The 26409-nt window shown below is 30.7% G+C and overlaps 1 protein-coding gene across 2 annotated transcripts in view; it reads left to right on the forward strand.

Moving 5' to 3' along the window:
* Positions 1–26409, forward strand: part of l(3)76BDm (trafficking protein particle complex subunit 8 homolog l(3)76BDm) — a 55118-nt gene that overhangs the window by 24789 nt on the left and 3920 nt on the right. For both annotated transcript variants that reach the window (XM_087159957.1, XM_016056907.4), the window contains exons 14-27: positions 5207–5315; positions 6976–7155; positions 8496–8641; positions 11159–11233; positions 12125–12391; positions 13160–13551; positions 14878–15043; positions 16773–16857; positions 17567–17641; positions 17722–17774; positions 18731–18898; positions 21719–21823; positions 24782–24924; positions 26065–26154. In XM_087159957.1, coding sequence (XP_087016083.1) covers positions 5207–5315; positions 6976–7155; positions 8496–8641; positions 11159–11233; positions 12125–12391; positions 13160–13551; positions 14878–15043; positions 16773–16857; positions 17567–17641; positions 17722–17774; positions 18731–18898; positions 21719–21823; positions 24782–24924; positions 26065–26154 — 2054 coding nt within the window. The remainder of the gene's footprint in view (positions 1–5206; positions 5316–6975; positions 7156–8495; positions 8642–11158; positions 11234–12124; positions 12392–13159; positions 13552–14877; positions 15044–16772; positions 16858–17566; positions 17642–17721; positions 17775–18730; positions 18899–21718; positions 21824–24781; positions 24925–26064; positions 26155–26409) is intronic.

Here is a 26409-nt window from a genome sequence, read left to right on the forward strand (position 1 = left end):
GGGATTTTTTCGCTAGGGCTTATAATTCCTTCCCCTATTTCTATTCCTTCGCTGACCGCCCCCGGATCCACTGGGGTACTCCGCGCTTCTTTGTCTTCTCCCCTTTCCGTTTCCTTTCCTATAGCTAGAATACTTCTATCGCCCCCCTCCTCTTGACTCTTCCCTCCGCTGTCCCTCAAAGACTGCTCATTTAGTAACCGAAATACTTTTGGGGTAATCAGAGCAGCCGTTTCATTCAAATCCTCTACCACCGCTACTGGGATTTCGACATATGACTTTATCTCTTTTTCTCTCCCCCCTCTCCTTATAGGCACAGTTACCAGCTTTGCTTTCACGGCTGGTCCCACCGCTGGTCTTAGAAAGAGCGTCCCCCCTGATTGTAAATATTTCTCAGGAATGAAGGACTGCTTCACAACACTGATTTCCGCCCCACTATCTATAACACCTGAAAAAAGAACATTGTCAATTGCGAAATCTGCTCTTGTTAGATCTACCTCTCCCTTCGTCCTTGCATCCTCCAAATTTAATCCAGCCACTCCCACTGCCATTGGGTTTAACCCTCTCCTTTCCAATCTATTCATATTTTCTCGACAGATGCTCATCCGATATATTTTCGGACAAGCCCTCTTTAAATGCCCTTCTTCGTTACAATTAAAACATTTTGGGGTCCATCCTCCCCCGTTCCCACTATTTCTTGCTGGTATTTCTGGGACTCCCTTCTTAAATTGTTCCGTTAAATTGTTTTTATTCCTACTTATTGTTTCGGCTTGGAAAATCCTTCTACTTGTCTCGTGACCTCTGTATTCCGGAGCCCGCCTTTCACCCATTTTCCCTCCCCTATTTCGGAATCCTACGTCAAGGTTTTGGGGTCTTGCCGCCACTACATTATCTAGCTCCTGCCCTAAATCTGACACCCCCAACCATCCATCTGATTCCTTCAAATATATGTGGGATTTCAGCTCCTGGGGTAAACTATCCTTTATCCGATCCGTCACTACCAACTCTTTCAATTGTTCTAGCGTGGTGACCCCCTCGATTCCATATAGATCTCTAATGACTCTTTAATTTTAACGCCGAATTGAGTATAAGACTCGTTAATCTTTCTATGGCAGTTATCAAAATTGTTTTTATGCTGCAGGGGAGTTATTCTAAATTCTTTTAGTATGGATTCTTTAATTTTCTCAAAACTTTCCAAATCCCCTTCCGCTAGCGTTGCACTCAGCCCCCTCACTTTGCCCCTCAAAGCTACCACCATTATCCTCCCCCTATATTCCTCGGGCACCGTATAAAAATCCAACATAGACTCCGCATTTCTAAAATAGAAGGCCCATTCCTCCGCCTTTGTCGGAGGTTCCCCTAACACCTTAGTCAAAGTGTTTAAGTATCCATGAAAAGTGTTCTCTTGGTTGGTACTATTGTCCTTCTCTTGAAGATCATTCTCCTTATTTGCACCCCTCACCTCTAATTCTTTCATTCTTAACTCATGCTCCCGTTCCTGCTTCCGCTCCTCTCGTTCCCGTTCCCGATCCTCTCGCTCCTGTTCCTGCTTCCGCTCCTCTCGTTTCCGTTCCTGTTCCTGCTTCCGCTCCTCCCGTTCCCGATCCGCTCGCTCCCGTTCCCGATCCGCTCGCTCCCGTTCCCGATCCTCTTTAATCCCATTCAAAATCTCTTTCGTACCTTGCTCGTCGTAATCCGAACTCCCGGTGATCAATGCTTTTAACTCAACCAGCTTAACGCTCTCGGGAACCGTTATCCCCAGCTCCTCGGCTAGAACTATCAGATCTTCCTTTTTTGCTTTTGTAAAAAAACTCATACTGACAATATACTTATAATTCCCTAATCACCAAAAAAAAAACAATGCTATTTAAAAACAAAATTAAAAAAAAATAAACTTAGCAACACTTTCCCCCGTACTCATACACCGACCTTCTATTATGAAATTTAACACCTCATATGGAAATCAAACATGTTCAACACAATTTGTATCATGCAATATTCAAAACATACAATATTCAAACATTACTCCTTAATGCAAAGAAATACAAATTACTCTTTTCAACTTTCATTGCGAAATAATAAAATTTCGTACTCTTTTGGTACACCTTAAATACACACTTTTACTTTTCCCAAAATTAAAACTCTTAAATTTAATAGATTCTACAGTCATAATAATTAACCATTTCATCATTTAAACAAAAGCAAACCCCTTCCTTGACCTTTTTTTTCGGTCCAAAATTATTTTAACAGAATGCATTATAAATAATAATCAGTACTAAATAATAATCAGCCAAGAATCTTGTTTACTCAGATCGCTATTGACATATAAAAACACAATCTTTAAATAATCCTACACTTTTTTACATGTTATTAAATCAATACTCTTCTTCTTTCATACATACTCTTAATAAAGCAATAAAAAAATTACACTCTTAACAAATCAACCACTAGGTTACTTTAAAAAAAACATCAAATCAATTACAAACAATACTATAGCTAACTGGCCAATCCCTTAAGCTCAAATAAAGTAACACATCAGGTTGACTTTAAACCAAAACAAAATAAACTCATCCCCTTAACTAACTACCCTTTTTGTTAAACTTCTACCCAGAAATGTGAGCGTGTAATTTATCCTTTCATGCATGAGATAAAGCTTACCTCCCTTTATTATCTTTTCAATTGTCCCCTTTGTCAGAGAGTCGATGTTGAAACCACACTCTATGGTCACCGGTCACGGGGGGTAGCGCTGGCTTCCTATCGCCTCCGGCGATAATAGTCCCTTTCCAGTACCGTCTCTTCAACTCCCGTCGATGTTGTCAGTCCACCGTCACCCTTTCCTTCAGGCAATCTTTTTCACTAGGCATTTCCATAGGCATCCTTCTATCAAGATTGACTCCATGAGGCAACACTCTTTACTGGGCATTTCTCATAGTGGGCATCGGCGATGATTCCTTTCACTAGCATAGCAGTCTTCCTTCCATCCTGTCAGGCTGCGACAATTTGTGAGACATTTTGTCTCTTGGTTCGTTTTTAAAGACTCCTCAATAAGGATGACCAAGGATTATTTCAATTATAGCTTATTTATTACTAAATTCTTGATTATAGAATTATTTACAGAAAAGTTACAAATAGATACATGAGCTATTGAGTATAATGTTCTTGGAGCGCAACTGCTCCCTTTCTTTTTCGTTCACACTCAATCTATCATCGTTCAATTACAACTCTACTCTTCGGCGTTCAAAACTAATCTCTCCTGCGTTCAAAACTGATCTGATCTCTAAAAAATCCTCTTTCCCATAAGAAACAGTCCTTTGCTCCACCCCCAATGTAGGGGACGACAACTGCAGTGTCCTTCACCCTCTGACCCTCAGGTCAAGGGGTCAATCAAATGCGTGGGAGAGGAATCAGGATCCTGACAGTATTCTTACTAAATTTATCATAATTTATCTAAGTAATAAGTTTTAAAAACTATTAGCTACATTTGAAATTACTATTAGCTACAAGCTACATTTGAAAGTGAAATTAAATTTTTTTTGTAATGAAGTTTCTTAAAGGCAAGAAAGGTATAAAACTTGTTTAATTTTTGTTCAAGTTTTACTTAAAGAGCCTTGTTAGAATAAAGTTTTTAATTTTGATGTATGATTACTTGATATATTTTGTGAACAGTTGGATTATTTTTTTTTTTTTTTAGAATTTGCTTTACTTTTATCCCTAAGGAATTTTGTTTTTCGAAATTTCCTTCGTAATTATACGAAGTGTGACAATTAAATAACTGTACTGTTGGTGCCATTAGGCTTAATGTGGAAAAGTGGAAATAAATTGTAGTTAATCTAAATGCTTTCAGTGACATATGGAAAGTGGCAAAAATAGAAAAAGCTCTTGTGTTACTTTTTATGACTGATGTTGCAGATACAAACTGTATTAAAATTTTAATTTTTTTATAATTATTACAAAATATTTAAAAACTGCAATTTTTAAAAATTTTTAATCTAAATAGTTAATCAAAGACTAGAAATTTGTTAATGGTGAGCTGTTATTAAAGTTTATCTTTTGTTATTGTCCTTTGTAACATGAAATTGCCCTACACCTTCTTAATTGATCCTATGAGGGCAAATATAACTTTTTAGAAACTAGTCTTAAAAATCGATGGAAAATGTTTTTAATTGAAGTACAGTTAAACTTAAATGTACTTAAACAAAGTGTCTTTCTTTATTTTTATCTAAATTTATTTAAATTAAGATGAAAAAGATTTTTACAAGCATTTAATTAGAGCCGTGGTTTGTCAGAGGATGGAGCGTTCCCCTCCCTATCTGGGTCAAATCCCGGTAATGGCTGGTTGATTAGAACTCTGCACCCGGCTCGCTCCGACCACAGTGTTGACTTAAAATATCTTCGGTGATTGGCGGATCATTGGTTAAAGACCCCTTGCCTTCAGGATAACCGTGTGATGGTTTGACCTCCCCATGTAATGCAAACGCAGATTAGTTCCATCAAAAAGTCCTTCACGAAGGCAAAATTCACCCAATACATGATCCAGGAGTTCCCTTGTCTTTTGGATTGGGTTCAAAATTATAAGGCTACGGAGTTGAACATTGTTAGTCAACCCAAAATTGGGTTGGCTGTTTTACGACGGTTATCAACATTTAATTAAGAATAAATTAATTCTTTTAGGGAGAAAGCAATTTATTCAAAACTTCATTATATTTCATTCATTAATTTTTAAAAATAATATATTTAATTTTAACATATTTTTTTTATATAGAAGCAGCAAATTATGTTAAACATGCAGTTTTCAATTAAAAAATTTTTTAATCTGGTAAAAACGATTATTTTTTTTCCCCTGTTTAAAAAAAATGGAAGACTAATTTATCATCTGTTATTATGTAAAATAATTTTAAATGATCTTTTTCTAAAAATTCATTTTGTTTTAATATTTTACTCTTGCTGTTTGAAAGGTATTCTTAATATTTAGTTGTATATTTTTAACTTTACCGTAAGCTTTTTTTCCATTATAAATCATCATGTCAGTTTTTGCAGTACCGTAATAATAGGAAAATGTTCATAACATGGAAGTTTAAAAAAATTTTATGGAGGAGGAGTGATAATGTGTCCCCTATTTACTCAAATAAAAATGGACTTTTAATGGAATTTTAAAAAAAAATTTTTTTTTGTTAATTTTCTTTTATTAATTATGTTTATTATTATGCAGAGGTTCTTAGCCCAGAAACCAATCAAAGGTCTTCCTTCTCTACCTGTTCCTTTTGTACAATCTGAAGCTACAAAGGTTCTTTTAGCAGAGGATACAAATTTTGATGAAAGTATGAAATCATGATTTTCTTCACTTTTTTTAAAAATGAATAAATAAATACTTATATTGATTTGCTGTTTGATAATGTTAAAAAAAATGTAAGTACTAATTTTTATGAAGGGACAAAAGTAGTCTTTTTAAGAATTTTTGAAATGCCAATTCTCTGTTTTAAACATGACATAAGTTAGATTGAAGGATTTAGCCTAGCACCATTATTTTATTAACTGGTTATTTATTTATTTTTCTGCTGCTGGGTAGTTTACTGTCTAAATCACATTCTCCCCCCACCTCCCCCCCATTTTTTTTTTAACTGTTGCGTAGATGCCCATCCAAGTACTACCACACAATGTTTAAATTTTTAATGTTGGTGAAAAAATTCTTAATTTGCTTAGTTTTGCAAGCATTTGAAAACTTCATTGTCTGATTTGCAGATCTTATTCTTTGGTTTGAATTCAGTACATAAGGTGGTGGTCAAAATTATTGTAAATCAAATTTATTAAATAAAAAATATGTCCCGCAGTGGACTGATCGTTAAGACACGGTTCCCAGCAGATCACCGAAGTCAAGCATCACTGACTATGGTCAGTGTGCGGGTGGGAGACCACTTGGATCAGTCTGCGTAGGGACTGAGGGTGTGCGGTATAGGTCCTCGTTAAACTGTGCTACCGTAAAGTGCTCGACTTCGCGCGCAGGTCGTCGGGCTACCGAAGCGGATGTGCCGTCCCCTCCGCAGAGGATCAAAATTGTGATGGCATGTCTTCGGATCATCCTCCGGGATGTTTCCCAGACCGTTGCCAATTGCCCAATGTGCAGCTCTAGTGCGACGTAAATTAACAACAACAACAATAAAAAATATTGTAAAATTTACTAACACTTAAAAAAGTCTCTGATCTGAATGGGAGAAGTTGGCAAGCATGTTGTTTGATTTCTGTGTTATGCGTACTATGTGTAAATTAGTATACTACTGCAATAATAAAAGGGCACACATACCGAAATATTGTAAAATGGGCATTTTATTGCAACTTTTAGTAATTTATCTATAAAAGATTTATTAGCAAAACTGTACAGTACATAAAACCTAAGTTAAATTATGAAAACTCATAACATAAAAAAAAATGAACTATTGGTTTAATCTTCTAGTCAACTACTTTAAAAAATGGCAATTGAGATTCATGATTTCGATCTTTTTCTCAATATATTTTAAGTGCCATTTTACTAGTATCTTTTACGTTTGGAAAAGTACCTGTTACCAAATCATGAGAATTGGGGGTTATTTTCTGACCATTAATACTATCAGTTTAATTAATCCCCTTAAATTGTATGCAATAATATAAGTAAATAAATAATTACAGATAATGAATATTTAAATAATTTTCAATTACATCTACATCTGCCATTTATTTATATTATTGTGTACAAAAACCATGATAATAAAGCGTAGATGATCTGAAATAATTTAACTGTACATATTCCTTCTGTTATAAAAATTTTACTAACAGCAATAATTATATTTTAACAGCATAATTTTAACATGATTTAGTTATTTAGAATTTTCATCTAACTTTGTTTTACGGTATTTATTTAAATCATTTTATTCACATTTTTTTTTTTTTTTGCATAATAAGTTGTTATAACATGCAAAACATTTGCGTAAATGCTTTTCTTTTCAGAAGGCCTACTTGAAGTGAGTGGTCGAGGTTTTGATCGGAGTGATATTAATAACAACATTTGGGAAAAGCTAGAAGAAATAGTTGTTAATCGAACATTAAATAATTCATTTTACTACAATCAGTTGCAGTGCTTCACTAGTAAAACTGATAATTCTCATAAGCCAAAAGCTGTAGTTGATGGTGAGTTATTTGGATACTTTAAAAAAAAATGAATGCAAGTAATAAGCATATAATGCAAATTGATTCTATTTCTGTAATATTTTTTTAAAATTTATTTGGAACATTTAATTTTTATGCATTTAAATGATTGATAGAATTTGAAATTCTGTGTGATTAGTTGTTTCTACAAGGTGTCCTAAAATTTATTTTAAATCAAAAGGCTGAAAATAAACCTATGATATAATTTCAAAGGATGCATTCGATGATACCAAATTTTAGTTTCCGAACTTACCACTTGGAGTAGGGGGAGCTTTAAAATCTTTAGCGGTAAATCCTCTTTTTTTTTTACTGCAGATTTAAATTCTCTTGGTAGAATTACTACAATTTAACTAGCAGGTTTTTGCACTTTAGTTTATAGACGGCGCTGTTATTGCATATGAAAACATGGTGTAAATTGTCTAAAATTGAGTTATATTAAGAAATGCACATGAGAATGAAAAAAATTGTCTTGTATGGTATTTTGAGAAACCAAAGAACACCGAACTTGACCCCACCTCCGGAGATTCCCTCCAGTTAAGGGGTGAGGGTCAAATTTTATATCATGAAATACATCTTTTGAAAATATTTCATACCTGTATATTAATATTATTAATCTGGTGCGATTTTTCAAAATATTTGCCGGTTTTCATAGTCACTCTGTATAAGTTTATTTTATTTTGTATAACTTTTTATTCTCTGTGAAATATTTCACTTAATTTTAATTTTTATTGCACCACCTTAGTCTAATGCAGTTAAGTAATGTTTTATATATGTATATTGTATTTTCAAAGTTTTTTCATTAAATGTTGCATTGAGAAAAATGAATTTGTATTTCTGAATAGCATTCAAGGTTAAAAAGAAACTACTTTTACACTACTAAATAACTATTTTTTCTTGAAATAAAAAAGTCAATTTTTTTTTCTTTGTAAAATTTTATTGCTGTTCACTATTTTGTAAAGTCCAACTCCAGTACCTCCCAATATCTTTTTACTTCATTTGTAAAGTTATCCTATGTGAGTCAATATACCTAATTGTAACTTTTAATGTAATTGTTTTTAATGTTTTTCTAATTAATTTTATTTAGATTTTTTTTTGGTCATGATTGTTTCTATCATTACAGCTATTTTATAATAGTTGCAGAAATTTTCCTTGGGAACCAATACAATTCCTATTAATGACATAAACATTTCAAAATATATCTATATAGTTATCCCAACTGCTTATAAAGTGATGAGGCTTTCTTTATTAAAGTTCATTATAAATCAATTTAGATTTTTTTTAAAATGTCTTTCAAATTATGTTTTTTTTAAAAATTTATTTAGAAACAATAACAGTAGAGTTGGCAATAAAAAACCCGCTGTCTGTTTGTCTTACCATTGAAAATATTTATCTGTTATGGACATTTATTCCTCAGTCTAATAGTGATGAAGTAGGATCAGTTCTTCAAAATGAGCCAGGTCTCAACCAGGTAACATTTATCTTTTGATTATTATGTGCTTGTGTAATATTGTGTTATGTCAAGTAGTTAATGTTTAACTGAGCTATTTAACATTTTTAAAATAATTGTTTTGTTAAGTTATCTAATTTATAATTCTGTTTTGCTTTTAAGTATGTGAATTCTTTTTTTTTTATAAAACTAATTTTTATTTCAAAAAATTCTTAAATTATAAGTATTTGATATATTTATTTAATAGGGTCAGGTGAGGTAAAGTGGGTATATGTTAAAAAACATCTATTTTCTACTTTAAAATTGAGATAATGTTATTAATATTTTTAGATACCTTTACTGGGATTGCAGCAAGCATTTTTGTTTTAGTTTTAGAAATTGATAAAAAAATTTAATGTTAACAAACTATCTGTTTAAGATTAACTTATACAATATGTTAGTTTAAGCTGCTGATGAACTTTCTTCTAACATAATTAAAAACTGACAAAAACTATTAATTTTAGTTCAAACTGTTAGAGCAGTGTTTCCCAATCTTATGACTTTTGTGTACCCTTTCTAAATTTTTCATGACGCTGAGTACCACTAATAAAAAAGTGAATCAATTTTTTACTATAAAAAATTGCACAAAAGTTAAAAATCACAACTGGCTGTTGACAGCACTAATTATTAACTGTTAACTCTGCAAAAAAATAGCCAAAAGAAAAATACGTAATTGTAAATTTTCATGGCTAGCTTTGTTTTTAAATGAAATTTTTTGAAATTTTCATTTCTTGTAAGATATTTTGCATACGAATGCGTACCCCATCTAAACTGTTCCTGCACCCCTGGGGGTATGCGTACCACACTTTGGGAAACACTGTGTTAGAGGGACACCTGTAAAACACATCTACATAGAAATTTATGAATAAATTTAAAAATTCTATTTATTATAAATTATCTTCTAAGGTGGGGTAAAGTGGGTATATGATTAGGCTTATTTAATTGACTTATGATAAGGCTGTTTTTTTTTTTCTTCTGTGTTAGTTTTGGTAAGTATCTATTGCTCTATATTTTATAATGAAAAAGTTTAAAAAATTTACTTAATTGATTATAGCCCTTTATAGTAATTTTAACGCTGAAAATAAAATTTCTTTTAAATTTTATTTCTTAAGGAGAAGAATGATATGGAGAAATAACAATATAATAGACATTATGAGCTAAAAAAGTAGCATACTTAAAGATATAGATGAGCTTTCATGCAAGTTTCCACTTTCATATGACAGTTTTTTTCATGGAAAATTTCATTAAAATAACTAAATTAAATAAAAATACATGCCTGCTATAAATACTAGAAACACTTTAAATTATCACTAAATATATTAATTTTTGCATTAATTTATATTTCATGTAAATAAAAAACTATAATAGTTTTTTTTTTTTCTTTTTGATGAAGTTGTGTAGAATTCAGCAAAATGTACTGCTTCCGAAGTGAAACCTAATTTTGACAGTCCTGAACATTAACTCTTTAATTTAATAATACCAAAAAATATTTTTATCATTTATTTTTTTAAATATAATAATGATATGTTTATTTAAAAACATTTTTATTTCTAAAACAATATTTACTATGTTTTTAATGAAATATATACTAATTTTTAGACTATATCCACTTTACCCCGAAGTAAAGTGAGTATATCAAAACAGAATGCATTACTGTAAAAAAAAAATAAATCAAAATAGATAAGCTATGTTTCATATTTAATCTATATGAATTCAATGTGCATAAAATGCATCAAAGTTTTGGTAAAATATATTCAATAATTTGGTTTTAAGAGCCTTTTTTTTTAATGAAAGCTTGATTTTTATAACACTTTACTCCACCTGTAACCCTACCTATTACATTTGTTAAAAAAATTATAAACCATAGTTACATTTATTCATGAAATAAAATTACTTTCTAGTTCGTCTTTCATTTTTTTCAACTTGGATGAATAGTTAAGAATTTTGATACTTCTGTTATTTTGAAATTTTAATATTTTATTTAATCGAGTAGTTATAATTGAAAATAAATTCAGTACGAAATTTTACATACAATAATTGCAACAATACTTGTAATTGGGATCAATTCTTCAAGCAATATACAATGTGAAATATTTCCTCATTCTTTCTTATTCTGCTCATATAATAATAATTGTTAAATGTTAGCAATGATTTTACTTTTTGTTTCGATACACAATTTATTACATATTTCAGTTTCAATTTTTTAAACAAAAATAAATATATTTATTTCTAAACTAAATTTCATTAGTTTCGTGACACCCGAAATACTGAGATTTCTTGATATTGACTTTCTTTTTCGTATTACATTTACATTAATTCACATTACATTACATACATTCATAAATTCATTTATTTGCTGATACTAAGACTCTATTTAGACTGCTTTTCCATTTTATATCATGTTTTAATTATACCTCTTTTTACCTTTATTTGTAAATGTAATATTGATTATTTATATTTCAATTAGTGATATATATTTTCTTTTCATACCCATTTTAGCCTGATATACTTAATGCAGTTGCTGAAACTGTAATTTTACCAAAAGCTGTAATTGAGCCATACCAAGTAAAAAAGGTATTTTTTGAAATCTTTTATTTATAAAATTTCATTTTACTACACAAATATTAATAACTATTCATAAAATATAAATGATTAATATAATTAATGAAATAAAATATATCATGAAGCATAAAATATACATTATAAAGTTTTTGTGTTCAATTTGAATTAACTTTTATTTTTAAAAAATAATGTAATATTTTTAAAATAATTCTGCTGAAAGAGTGAGCATCAGAGTAAGCACTCTGCAATGGTCATTCGTCTTCTTACAATGGATGAACAAGAAATATTAATCATATTGAAATTACTTAATGTTTGTAATATGACTAGATTAATATAACAACTATGGAAAGAACTATGCAACTATAGAAGAATCTGTATGAAAATGTTTGGCAATAGCGTAGCAAAATATTTTTCTTAATGTTATTATAGCTTTAAATGCATGATCTAATAATGAAATATTATTGTATTTTTAACTTCGATTTCTTTTGTCGTATATTTTTAAAAGTCCTATATTATCATAGGTATATTTGCCCGGAATGACCAAGTCATCAATAATGGGGGGGGGGATGAGATAATAGGCGTTTAGTCATTTAAGCATCTGTTTCATTTTTGGGAAAAAATTCCTAGTTAATCCCTACGTTTCCAAAACTATATATATTGATGGTTTTTTTTTCTTCAGAAAAGCATAACAGACATTTGAATTACTTAAGAGCATTGTACATTTTCTATTTTCACTAGTTTTGACTTGGATACTTTGAATAGTATACCCACCGTATATATTTGTGATCTTCACCCTTTGTGTATATTAAATTTGATTGTTATGTCTGATATTATTACAGCAATGTAAGCAAACTGTATTATTTTAAATATTTTGTGTAGTATATATTTATAATATACTTTTAGATTCATCTTGTATTGTTACCTAAACAGACAGGAGAAATATCCATTGCAGGCATTACGTATAACTTAGTAGCTTCAACGCTGGACAAAGATTTAAATGGAGGTAATACTGAGGAGGAAAAAACTTCTGTTCTTTCCATTAGAGGTAAACAGCTTTTTACAACCAGAGGGCCAAGATTGAACAAAACATCTCAGCAACGAGCGACCAAGGTTTATGCCGAAGATAATAGATTAAGTATTAGCATATTAGAACCTCTGGCGAAATTACAAGTAAGTCAATTACTTTATCTGTATAATTAATTTTCTGTCACATTTAATCTGCAAAACTAATGTTCATAATGTTTGTTCTTTAAAAAAAATAATTAAATTAATTAAATTTAAAGTACTTGAGCTTAGGACTGCTTCTTTAGATGATTTATTTTATAATAAAAGAAAGCAATACATCAAAAAGCATGGCATAAACAAAGTTTGTAGTATTGTAAACTACTTTCCTAGCTTTTTATTAGCAGATAGGAATAATTTTATACTCTTAAACTATTTTAATTTTATATTTCCACTTCTATGAGTTTAATAATATGAAATTTGTAAATATATTTAATGAAATTTTTGTATACAAATTATTAATAATGATCTTTTTTTTATTGCCGTTCAGACTTAAAATATTTTTGTTGTTCATCAAAGATATGTAAATGCCCCACTTATTAAACGAAACTACTGATTGATTGTAATTGGAAACTTACAAGCACCCAAATATGTTTTAGTTTTTAGTAAATAAGAGTGTTTCTTCAAACAGAATTCCAACAAAATATTAAAAATAAAAATTATGTTGAACAGGTAAGCTAAAAAATGTGGTGACAACATTTGGCTTTGTAAAAATTAACAACGAATTTTTGGGTTGCTTAAAAATAGATTATCGTGGAATACATTTGATGATATATTATTCTTTCATTATTAAGAACTATAGGTAAAGCTTACAAAATTTTAAAATTATTAACTGATCTTGTGAAGTCTAAATTAAGAATTTAATTGCTCTTGTAGGTGAAGTTTCAGTCTTTCCCGTATAGTTTCTTCTGCGGTGAAGTGAAAAAAGTAATAGCAAAACTTACTAATGTCGGAAAACATAAATTAAAGCGAGTGATAGTTGCCTCTCCTACTCCTGGCCTGTTTGCGATTGGAACTCCTGGTGACATAAATAATCCAAATGCCATTTTGAAAGAAATAACTTCTTCAAGGCAGCCTTCTCCTGTGATGTCAAAGTGGGAACCAGATTGGATGATAGAAATCCTCATGCCTGATGGAGAACCATGTGCATTAGATCCAGGCACCTCCATAGAAATACCAGTCTGGTTTAAAGGACCAGAAGCACCAGGAGATCATGATTTAGATCTTCTGTTTTATTATGAAAGTGAACCACCCCAGCACAAACTTAGGTAAGTTAATTTTTACATTTCCGTAGTTCTGTTTTTTTTTTTTTTTCCATCTGTGAAACCCTGGATGGTTTCCTTTTTTGGTAGGATCCCAACTTTATGAACTTCATTATTAATTAAAAACCAATTGCCAAATATAACAGCTGCTCAAATTTCTCTGAAACAAAATTTCTACTCCAGCCTGTTCAAAAATGCCAATTTTTCCCCAAATTACTTCAAACTGCTCCAAAACTCTATTAATATTTATTGAGCAAAAAGTGTAACTTTGGCGTCAAATTTGTGGGGGAAAAATTTATTTTGTTGCTCCGAAGCAGCAAGCAATTTTCATTTTTCACCTATATATCAATTTATGTGTTTAGTCCGTTGTTTTTTTCCCCCATTTAATAGATCCGTGTCAAGAAGTTATTAATAAAATAACAAAACAAAAAAAAATTTCTAGTGATTCCACTTAAGTGTTATAATTTTTTAAATATGCTAAAAATCGCAGAGGGAAAATGAAAAATAAGTTATGACATATGAACAAAAATCTCTATAATATAAATCTTTTTCCTATTTTTTAAAAAATATTTTTCTATCATATCAAGTTACATTGTTGCTTTTATTTGATGCAGGCGTTGGTCATTTGATCTGTCCTCATTAAAAGCCTCATTTGTCTCAAACTTTTCTTGTTTTGAAGTTTTTTGTTTCTTTCTATCAATAGAGAGAAGAGTTTGGAATGTGCATATTTTTCAATCATTAAAAACAGTGTGCTAGAAAGTGCTTTAAAGTTATTTTAAGTTAAAAGTGCTTAAAGTTGCTTTTTACTTTGGGTTTTTTCTAAAAAGTGCTAATATGATAATTAACTTTACAAAACATCATGCTCAGAAAGGTTTTGGTTTCAAAAATTATTTCATGGTGTGTGGTTATTTTCTAACTAGCAAATAATTATGCTGTGCCTTTGTATCACACATTCTATCAACCTCAATTTGTATTGAAATTGGTAATAGAGATGTATCAGTGTAGATTTGTATGTTTACCTGTGCTTTTTAAGAACAAAGCAACAATCAGACATAAATAATTTTTTAAGCGCTTTGAACATACTTATAAAAGATTTTATTATTATACAATAATTTATGACTTAACGGAATTCAAAATTTTTGAGTTATTTGCTTCATTACAAAGCTAATTTGTAAGTAGAATATCTAAGCAGAAAAGTATAAAAAATTATTTCGTTATATCTTTGGTTTTGAAATACTGAACGAAATTTAGATTTTTGACCTACCTAGATTCTTAAAATTTTTTTTGAACTTTTCGTAATCTTATACTTTACCTTTTTTCGTTATAAAATAGGTATCGACTTTTGCAATTTTCGTGCGTTATTGTTACACATCCGTCTGTAGATACTTATTCTACTGCTATGAGGAGTTTCTGCTCTAAAGATCTTGCTATCAACTTCCATCCAGCTGCTATTCCAACTAGCTTGATACTAACTATGTCTGTGAAAAATTGCAGTGAGGTAAGTTAATAAGTTTTAAAACACACATTTTGTCCAAGAAATTAGTAATAGTTTTCTTTAAAATTAAAAGTTTCAAATTGAAAGGAAATTTTTAAAATGTCAAAATGACAATGTGGCGTAGCTGCCATAACGATTATTAAACATTAATCATTCTCTAGTATATAAAACGTGTTAATTCAATCTCAAGGTACCTTTTGATCCATGAAAGTTGACAATGTTGATTTCTACTCTCCCTACATTGGTGACATGTGGAAGTGATATGATCAAGCCTACTTCGATGAATGGTCCACAATGAACAGTTGACTTGCTATTGTGATGGCTTCATTTTATTTTATTTTATAACCGTCGTTGAACAGCCGACCCAATTTCATGGGTTTACGACTACTTACGTTCAACTCCGTAGCCTTGTAATTTTGAACCAATCCAGAAGACAAGGAAACTCCTGGATCAGTACCTCCAGAGGTATTGATTTGTTGTGGGAACATGGAGGACTTTGAGACTCGACAGATTTAACGTGCATCAGTCACCATTTACTACACGGGGAGTCTTCGGCCGGCGAGGATCAAACCCACGACCTCTTGGATATGGCCCCAGCTCCCTACCGACCAGGCTATCCCGGCCCTATGATGGCTTCATTGTCCCTTTCTCGCTGTTGCTTCTCAGCCTCAGTTACACACAACGGGATCCTGCACATACTCGACTGCAACACAGGAGAGACCATGCACGCAACTGTGAACTTAGTGCAGCTCTCACGGCAAACGCTCAAAACTTGGTGAACTTAATTTGGCTCTCACCACAAGCGCTCAAAATCCGGTGAACTCGATACAGCTTTCCCGGTCTTTTGCAAATGCGGCAACTAGTGGTATCTGTTCATCGAATTCTATTCCTGATAAAATTCTGGTGGGGTATTGTGGCATAACAATCACTACAATTATTAAACATCAATTCACTTATATATAAGACATTCTAGCTCAATTTAATCTTGGGGTACCTTTTGATAGAAGGTGGACATGGTGCAAACTTACATTCTCCACAATATCTAAATATTACAGAAAGGAGAAGTTGTCTTTCAATAACTTGGTGGCATTTTGATATTATGAAATTGTTTTTCAAGCAATTGAAACTTCATCGCTTACTCTGGGTTTGCCTAAACTCACTTTTTCTCTCTTTTAAATTAGTAATGGAGGTAAAAGGGAATTTGCGACGAAAAGTTCTCTCGTGGTGTGGCGTCCTCTTAAATTATTTCATACCCCCCTCAAAAAATCATACTTATAATAGTGTGCATTTTGATTGCAATTTATTCTGCATATTCTTTTAATAAAATTGTTGCATATCACGTCTGTTGTCTCTGTTTACATTTCATGCCTGTTTGCATGTCATATATGTTGTCTCTATTTACATATATTTATTTATCATCAGAAGTAAGATTATTTATTAAAAGTCGTCTTGAAATTCATAGCAATTTTGATATAATTCCCTTCAGGATGCAATTTGTATTCTTTCTACTGTTATAATACAATTTTATATATACATGAATAAAATAGCATGTAAAATATTTTTTTCACATTTTTAAAAATCATGAGAATTTGTCTTAGATTTTGAATAATGAAAATGTATTGAGAAGTTCTAACAGTTTGTGTTCAAAAATAGAAACTTTCATTTGTAAACAGAATTTTGACTTTAAAGAATCTATTTTAAAATTTATATAATATATATTTTGTTTTAATAGGAATTAGATCAAGTTAGTTTGATTCAAATATCTTGCATAAGTAAAAACTGGTGTCTTTTACCTTCTGAGGAAACTTGTAGAAGAAGTAAGTGCTAGTTTTTAATCATTATTTTGTATCACTATAAATTCATACCTAACAGATTAAATATGTTGATAATTCCAAATAAAAATGAAATCGATATAGTAGGTTATCTGAACGTGTGTACGGTGCACGAAATAAAAAACAGACTACCCTAAGTAACTTTTGATCTAATGATGTTCTAGGACACAATCTTAATGGTTCGAAGGGGTGACCTCAAATATGTTAAATAATTATTGCAGATAATATTTTAAATTATGAAATCAGACACAAAAATAACTATCTAGAAAAATAAATTATGTAATTTGAAACTTGTACCATTAATAACTAAGAAAAAGGTTTATTATTTATCACATGTTTATTATTTATCATATCAATCAATGGTCTCTACGTACAAAAAGTGAAGTTATCATTAAGGATTTCATACTTTTGACTGCTCTCCTATCTAAACTGTTAAGACCTTATTTTTTGAGATTTTCACTATGTTTTGAGGAATCGAGAATTCAACTCCATTAACAAAAAGGGTATGTTTAATCAGAGAAAGTATATTTTCTGTCAAATTTTGTATAAAACTTATTAGGCTTGCATGTTTAAAAGTTAAACCCTCGAGTCTTTAAGATGACATTTTTGCTCTCTGTACATAAACATTTGTATTGGAGTATGAGAAAATAATCATTTACTTTTGTCGTATTTCTAATTTTTTTATTTTTTACAGATCTGTCTGTGATACATTCTGAAGAGTCTTTGATGTTGAGCTTGAAAGCAATTGGGTTTGATCCCAAAACAACAGGTACATACTCATTCTTAAATTAATTTTTTTTTTCTTCTTAAATGCATGTTTCGCAACTCTAAATGTCTCATTTTTTCTAGTTTCTAGTCAAAGGATTAAAGTTTTTTCACATATTTCATTGGGAAGAGTAGAGGTAAATGCTTTTTGGAATTATAAAATTTTTAACAAGTAAAAAATGTAATTTCAGTTATTGTGCATGCATTAATATTACATGCATTGTGCATAAATTGTCCTAACTGCCGACTGTTCCACGAATAAAAACTTTAATATCACAATTCGTATTTTTACATTTTTAAAATCCAATATGGTGATTCATATTCATGAGATTTTGAAATCCAATATCGTGATTAACATTCACGTAATTGTAAAAATACAATAACGGTGATTCATATTCGCGTGAAATAAATGATGTAGCTAATAAGTTTTTTTTTACCAAATAAGTTTTTTTCTTTTTACCTAGCAAAGTGATAGTCTAATTCTACTATCATATCCAGGAGACTGTATATGAATTCAACTGCGATTTTTGTTTTCCTTTAACTTTTACAGAAAAAAAGTGTTAGTTTGTGCCTCAAAATGATTGGTGAACCTCGGTACTTACAGGCAAATAGCATGTGAAAAAAAAAACTTTTCTTTTTACTGAAAAAAAACTTCTATTTGTTACTAAAATATGTTGATATGTTTTGAGAGAGATTCTATATGTATAATGAAATGAAGAGTTAAAGATAACTTTTTAAATTAAAAATTTCTCTCCAATCAAAATTATTAGCATGAAACATATTTTATTTCCTTAGATAAGTTATAGTTAATATTTAATGGCTACTTTTTTCTTTTATGCAGTTGTTCAATTGTTAATGCCAAAACATAGTAAGAAACTTCAGTGAACATTTTGTATGATTATTTTCGAAATTTCTTAAAAATTATAAGTTTTATCTTTTTTTTTTTTTTTTTTTGTTCCATTTATCTATTTTTTAATGCTCCTATACTTATTTTGTGTACTATTGATAGCTTGAAAATCTTGTCTAAGTTTTTGTTTTGCGATGAAAAAAAATAGTGTGGTCTTTATTTCTTAATTTTAAACTTTTTCTTTAGGTTGATAATAGTTCCACACCATGGCTAGATTTCAGCCAGAAGTCTGGTTTAGATCTTGGTACTATTATTGCTTCAGAGGTTGATACTAAAGCTGTTCTTTTTCCAAAAGATATTTATAAACTTGAAATTGAACAAGATATCATCATTTTACTTGTTATTATTTGGAAGGTAAATGTAAATTTCAATATTTTGTGCATGCAGTTAACGATGTACTAAATAATGTTAGAGCCATTTGGGAATTTTTAACCATTTTGTGATTACAGTTAAAGAAGAAGTTAGTGACTTAATTATGTGATATAACTTACACTCATAAGGACTGATTAAAAAATGTATAATTAAAGCAAATTACAATTCTTTTTAAATAAAAATTCTTTTTTTTAAATTTAAAAGTACTATGTTTTTTTTAATTTTTTATAAGTGTTAACCAATAATATCACTACATTGATTGAAGTATTAGGTAGTAGCACACCTATGGTGAAAGAATAATATAAAATAAACTGCTTGGATAATGAATGCATACACAAGACTTGATTTTTAAAAACAGAGGTTTAAGAAATATATTTAGAGGGAAATGAATAACTTTAAGAAACTGATGTACAGTGCAACCTCAAAAATCCGGACTGCTGGGGGGTTTGGAAGATCTGGATTTTAGATACCTTACTTAAATTGATAGAATTATCAAAGTTTCAAATTTGCCAGGCGGATTTCGGGATTAAACGTGTGTGTCAGTTTTAACAACTTAACATAAATATACACTTTAAATAACAAATAAAAGGCATTAAAAATCAAACTTTCGTCATTTCCCCCATAATGGATCGTTTAGATAACATAGTATTAGCAATTAAAACTAAAAATATTGGCTTAAAACGTGAGCTGAATTTCAACTTATAACTGAAACAGATGCTTCTAGACTAGACTGTACCAGCTGATACTAATCCCTTTTTCGTTGGGGGGATAAAAGAACGCCTAAGTCCCCACCTCCTAAGCTTCAAGGTTAAGAAAGAACCAGTTTTCTTTCTTCACAAGGGAGAAAAACAAGGTGGTAGAAGAATTCCTTCTCCTGCATGCTTTATCTATGGAAGAATATAGAGGGGAATCCCCTCTATATTCTTTATAGAGGGGATTCCCCTCATTCCAGTCATTCTATACAGGGAATGACTGGACCTATTCCAGTCATTCTATACAGGGCTGATAATGACTGGAATTTCCTTATCAGCTATGAGCTTTCACTGCCAACTCTCCTGCTTTTGCCTCAAATCTTTCCCCTCAGGCCTTCAGGGTGTTTTGTCCTGCTTTTTTCTATTTAGTGCACGATAAAGGAAAAAAAAAAAACAATTTGTGCAATTTCCTTCCCAACTTGTGCTTCACATCATGCTGGGCATTTATTTAGAAAAATTTTTCCCTATAGCAACATCACTAAAAATTACAGTGAGTGTGAACCAAAACAGCAGCCATAATCGATGAAATGGCAAAATCGGAGATATCTTGGACACCATTAGGCAGAATGTTTTTTCACTTTCTATAGATGGCAGTTTTTTTTATATAATGCTAAATCAGCAACATCTGCAGTTTTAAAACAGTAGCAGTTAAAAAAAAATATAAAAATATAAAAAATTTATAAAGTATTATATTCCTCCTCATTGACATATTTTGTTAATTTTGAACCTCTTCCTAAATTTTAATAAATCAAAAGATGTTTTAATTTAATTCTATAGAGCCTTATATTTTATAGTAAGAACACATATCTTTATTAGTCAGTGTCAGAATCTTATTGTGGTCTATTTTATGTAATGTAAATAATATATTTTGAAATAAACTTCTTGTAGGAAGTGTGAATCAGGTTTAATTTTCAATCTTGCGCTATGTCGTGATACAGAAAGGGTCTCCTGCTTTTTTATTTTCTAAGGTTGGCAAGTCTGATTCACTCACCCCCCCCCCCCTACCGCTTCATTGTTGGAGTAAAGTTGCGGTTTTGTGCTCTTACATTTAAATTTTTATTTTAAGCGAAATTTTTTTCTGAGGAACTGGATGTAAGAGTCCGGATTTTAGAGATTTCCTGATTTCAGAACTCCGGATTTTTGAAACCGTACTGTATAAAGATATAATTGATAACAGAAAAACTTTATCAGATTTAAAAACTATTAAGGTGGTAAAAGTTAATATGTTTTCAAAAAAACATGTTCCATTCCATGTTTTTAGGTGGGTCTTGGACTTTTTCCCTTCTACATACCCTCCAACTTACAATGGAATTTGTATGAATTATTTTATTTCCTGAACTTTATGAAACTAACTATCAAACATGATATCAAAGATTTCTTCAATAAGTTTTTATAGAAATGCCTTTTTTTTTTGCTGTTCACTGTGTTGCTATTAATAATGTACCAAAACCTGTCACAAAATTTATAAACTGCCAAAAGCATTTTAAATTGATTAGAGTTAGTGAAGAAAAAATGGCATGTTTCTCTTCAAAATTTATTAGAAAAATGTAAAGTGTTTTCTATGACACTTCTTATCTGTCTCTTCAGGTAAAATACTTTACACCACATCATACTTACAACACACATGGTTTTTTAGCTTCATGTCCTCAATCCGTTACTTTTTAATAAGTTGTGTGATTGTACTTTTAACATGCTTTAATTGCTAGGTAAAGGTTTACACGGATACTGTTACCTTTATTTATTTTTTGAAAATGTTGAATAACTTAGTCCCTAAATACTTATCTTTTATTAAATAAAATTTAAAAAAATGTGAATTGTTAATCCGGTGTGAATATAAAAAAAGTTAGGCCATTTATTTAATAAAAAATTTAAATTTTTGAATTTAAAAACAATTGATACTAATTTTTTAAAGAAACAATGCGATAAAATTAACATTTATTTGATAATATAGTTTCAAAAAATATATGCTTTGAAATTGATGTCAAATAATTTTAGTTGTTATAAACTGGAGAAAAATGAAAATAAGCCTTTAAATTATTGTTTTTTGAAGGCAAAAATTATTAAAGATGGAAAAGAAGAAGTGATAATAGGATTACAACATGTTCCTATTTATAATCTTGCACCTTCTACAGTGGAATTGAAAGCAACTTCAGAGGTAAAGCAAAATTCTGTTTTCTCAACTCGTGGGTTATTTTCATAATATTTTATAATGTATCGCATTTAATGTTTTTAAGCGTAATTTTGAGACATCTCTTTAAATCTTTTGTAACTGACTCTCAGCTGTTTTAAGCTGATTTACTGAATATGAATCAAAAATGCTTAACGCTGCATGTCATTCTTCCGCCGTGGGAAAAAAAGAAAAATAACAGTTGAAGGAATTTCATCATCCAATTATTAATGATCAGTTTCAAAACAAAAATTGTTTTGTTTGTATATACATAGTGCTCCTTCTCGTGTTTTCTCATAAACTATTGAGCCGTGGTCTTTAATTTATCATAATATTGCATTCCATAATATTTGCAGTCATATTTTAATTTTTTTAATATCCTTTTCTATAAGGATGACAACATAATGAATTTTCTATGCTTTTATTGAGGAAAAGAATAAGGAAATCTATTTACAATTTACATACAAGTGGAGCAGAGCTCCGGGACACAACTTTATACTTCCATTTCCAAAAGATAAGTGTACACTTTTTTAACATGTAACATAATATTTCGTTCATGTCATGTGATCTATATATCCAGACCTTCTTTGTTAGAAGCGGCGCTGTAAGATCTCAAGACCAGATGGAGATGAACTAATATCTCAATATAGTTCTTGAATCTAATGGGAATTCGGCTTCATTTGAGATATTTTACTGTACGGTGTGGATTCATTTTATAAATAAAGATTTCATCGCTATTCAATGAAACTTAAGATATACGCAAAGAGCTAAGTTAAGTAGGTGAAAGAGATTATATAATGTTCTTATAAACCATGTAAGCTTATCTGCAGATAAGATATAATTCTTTTTAAGTTTAGTCTCAAAAGATCCTTTTAATTTTATTAAGCTAGTATTTTAGATATTACATATATATGTAACATAAAAGGCTTCAATTAATCTTTTTATGTTATTTCTTTTCTGTAAAACCTTTCCTTGATTTTTTATTCTAATCGAAACACTTTCCCACGCTTTTAAATTCACATCCTGTCCTTAAATCTATTTTTGGCTCAAGCATGCATTAGTTAAAAGTAAGACATTTTCCCTCTACTCTTTGTGGGAATCGCGCGACCTATTTAATGAAGCAATTAGAATTACTAAGATTTCCCTAAATCGAAGCATTTTACGGATTTTCTTTGCAAGATATTCCCTAACATTTAGGCTGAAGCTCGATGAAATTGTGGCTTTTTCTCTCTGGTCATTCATCTGAAAATTATTAAATAAAATTAAATTGCTCATTTTTGAAATCCTGTGCCTGTTTTCCTGCTCGGCCGACTGCCTTCATTACATATGTGTGTTTAATAATGTATTTATTATATAAACCAATATATAGCCGGCCAGGTGGCCGAACGGTTAGCAGGCCTGACTGCGAAGCCAATGGCTGCGGGTTCGAATCCCGCTTTGGGCATGGATGTTTCTCTCTTTATGTGTTGTCCTCTGCTGTGTGAATGTGGCCCACCCTATAAACGTGTTTGTGGCAGTGTGGTGTGGGTAATGATGCTCGCCTTCGTGGCTCCGATGCTCTCCTCCACAGGTGCCCACTGGGTAACGTTAAATGAGTAACAATTCCGGCATCTTCTTAGGCGAAGAATAAAGTTCAGTGCCTGCCATTTGAAAAAAAAAGAAAGAAAAAAAAGAGAGAGCACAAAAAGAAAAAAACGAAGAAAATCACCAGCATTTCACAATTCATTTACTGTGCATAAGCTGCAAGCATATAGAACGCATAAAATAAGTTCAAAATGTAGAGAAAACATGGAAAAAATTGCAGAATAATGAAAGAAAAAAATTTGTTGTAAGAAAAAAGAATTTGTTTTAAGAAAAAAAAATTCCAAAAATATTTTTGTTAAAAAAAATTTTTTTCTATTATTCTGTAATTTTTTCCATGTTTTCTCTATATGTTTACGATAATTGTTTTTCATGAGAACAGAAATCTTTCCAGAGTGTTGCAAAAAGAGAGAGTTGTGAAAGAACATGATTGAGCTATGTTTACAGACCTAACGAGGGATTTTTGGCTCCATCTCCCTCTGTGCAAAATCAAGTCAGAAATTTCTGTAAATCTGGGAATAAAATAATAAAATTATTAATATTGTCATATAAGAAAGTTTTGTTATACCTGCTAATTTAGTCTAGTTATACCTGCTAGAGGGATTATGTTTAATGAGACACCTGCAAGTGACGTAGTGTGGGTATCTCAATCCTGATGGGTTACTGAATCGTAGCATTTGTTTACACTAGCAACTATACTTTCCATTCTATTTCGAGTAAGCCAGCCCATCAAGTATCAGTTCTCTTAAGTGACACATTCTATTTTCTTTCACTATATATTTCTTACTTATCACAAGTCATGTAGTCCGGCACAAAGTCGTGTAGAACAAAAACAAACTACTTATGCCTCGAAGTTGCAAAATACATAAAGCAAAAATATTTTGCGGTTTCAATAAAATGCATAAACAAATAATAAATCTAAGTTTAAAAAAAAAGACATAGACAAGAAAGAGTTGTATTTCAACGAATTCAATGTTCGATACGGCGCTGTATTTAATTTATTTCACGTTAATTAACATTCTAACTTGTGTGGAGAAACTTTGCTCAAATTTCACACATCATTTTGCTTATAAAGGCTCAGCTAGTGCTCACATCATAGGTCTCATGTGTGAGTGTCTGTGATCTTCTTCTTGAAGTGCAGGTACCCAATTGTGTGTGTGTATTTTTTAAAGAAAAATAAAACTATAAAAAGTGATCAAAAAAAATTTTAGTCTTGCAATTTTTTAAGAATGACACCCATAGCTTAGCATTGTTCAGATGCTACTTAGAAGTAATTATAAAAACATCAGCTCATTTCCTTCTGAATAACTATCCATCCCAAATAATAAAGAATATTTTGCAAATAAAACTTTATTTTGTTTACAGTTAGAAGAAGCTGCTGCAGAAAATCAGGAGGTAGATGTGGATCAAGCATTGATGAATGTGCCTTCTGAGTTAGTCATAACATCTATGTTAAAATGTGCATTGAATCATTCGTTTTGTGTTCAACATGATTTTAGTAATGAAAAGTAAGAAAATGATGTTGACTTTCTTCTTTACTTCCTTAAATATGTCATTCTTGTAATTTACACAGAAGATCTTAACATTTACATCATCAACTCAGCCTTCTCTTAAATTCTTGTATAGTATAGCCAATAAAACGAAAGAGTATTTTCAGAACTTTTGATCAAATCAATAGATTTTCATTAATTGGATTTTAGCATTCACAGAAATATGTATGTTATTAAAATTTGAAAAAGAAAAACGGTTTAAAGTTTAGACATTTGCTATTTTTAGGTTCCCACTTTCAGGCTATAACCAGAGAATTTAGTGCAGTAAACAATTTTTTTTACATGATTGTAAATTTAACCCACTGGCGATTTAGCAAATGGGTGAAATTGGGAAAATATTTCTCCCCAGTACACCACTTTTCTATCTGATAACGTGGGAAAACCGGTTTTGCTGTTCGGAGAAGACTGCAGGTTAAAATACGACTTTTTACGTGCAGAACCGTCTGTGGGTTAAATTATCTTCATATAATTTAAAAGCGTCAGCCCCAGATCATGATGGACTTATGATTTTGGCGTTGTTCAACAATTGCTAAAATGCTTGTGCAAGCATCTACAGACCAGATCCTATCATTTCGAGCTCGTTAGACGGTAAAAATCTTCTGATCAGTGAAAAGGAATTTCTCTCAATATTGACTTGCAGCTTGTCTCAAAACTTTTAGAGTGATAAGCGGAACTTTTTATGATTTGTAAGACTTCGATCCGAGCTCTGTTTACGCCATTCTCCACATTGAATAGTAACTTATTCTCGTTTCACGAACCATCTTTCTCATGGAAACCACCAGATTTTGTTGAACTCGCTTTATGATGGCCATCTGACCATATGTTTTTGTCTACTTCCTGAACATCGACCATCATTGCTAAGCTCTTTAAAATGGCAGGTTGCACACTAGGTACTGTTTTCTAAGGCACATTATTTAGCAAACGAAAATGTCCAAATTGTTTCGTCAAACCCCGTATTGCATCAGCATCATAAGTATTACATACCTTAGAAATTTTTTTAATCTGTGTTATTTTCATTTGAATAAAGAAATGTTTAATTTATTTTTTAAATGTTTGCTTTAAAGTACATGTAATATACAGAATAGTTTAATTTTGCAGGTGTGTAGCAGTTCCTATTGAATTTATTGCTCATAATACTAGTGATACAGAATTAAGCATTATTCTTGACAATTCTTCGCATCCAGACAGGTAACACTGAAAATTCTAGTTTTACTAACATAACTAATATGAAATCTGTTGGTTGATAAAGATTTAAGTTCAGTTAAAGGTTTTTTAAAGTGAATCATTTATTAATTTATTTTTGTTTCGTCATATGTTTTGGCCCATTTAACTGAAGTTATCTTCATTTGGCTGAAACTAAAAAATTGTTACATTTAAACTCTACGAGTAATACTAATTTTTCAAATTAAAGACAGTATATTAAAGATAAAATGTTGATAATTG

The sequence above is a fragment of the Parasteatoda tepidariorum genome, chromosome 3 (genome assembly GCF_982258835.1).
Source record: "Parasteatoda tepidariorum strain Cologne lab strain chromosome 3, Ptep-v5.0, whole genome shotgun sequence".
Taxonomy (NCBI): Eukaryota; Metazoa; Arthropoda; class Arachnida; order Araneae; family Theridiidae; genus Parasteatoda; species Parasteatoda tepidariorum.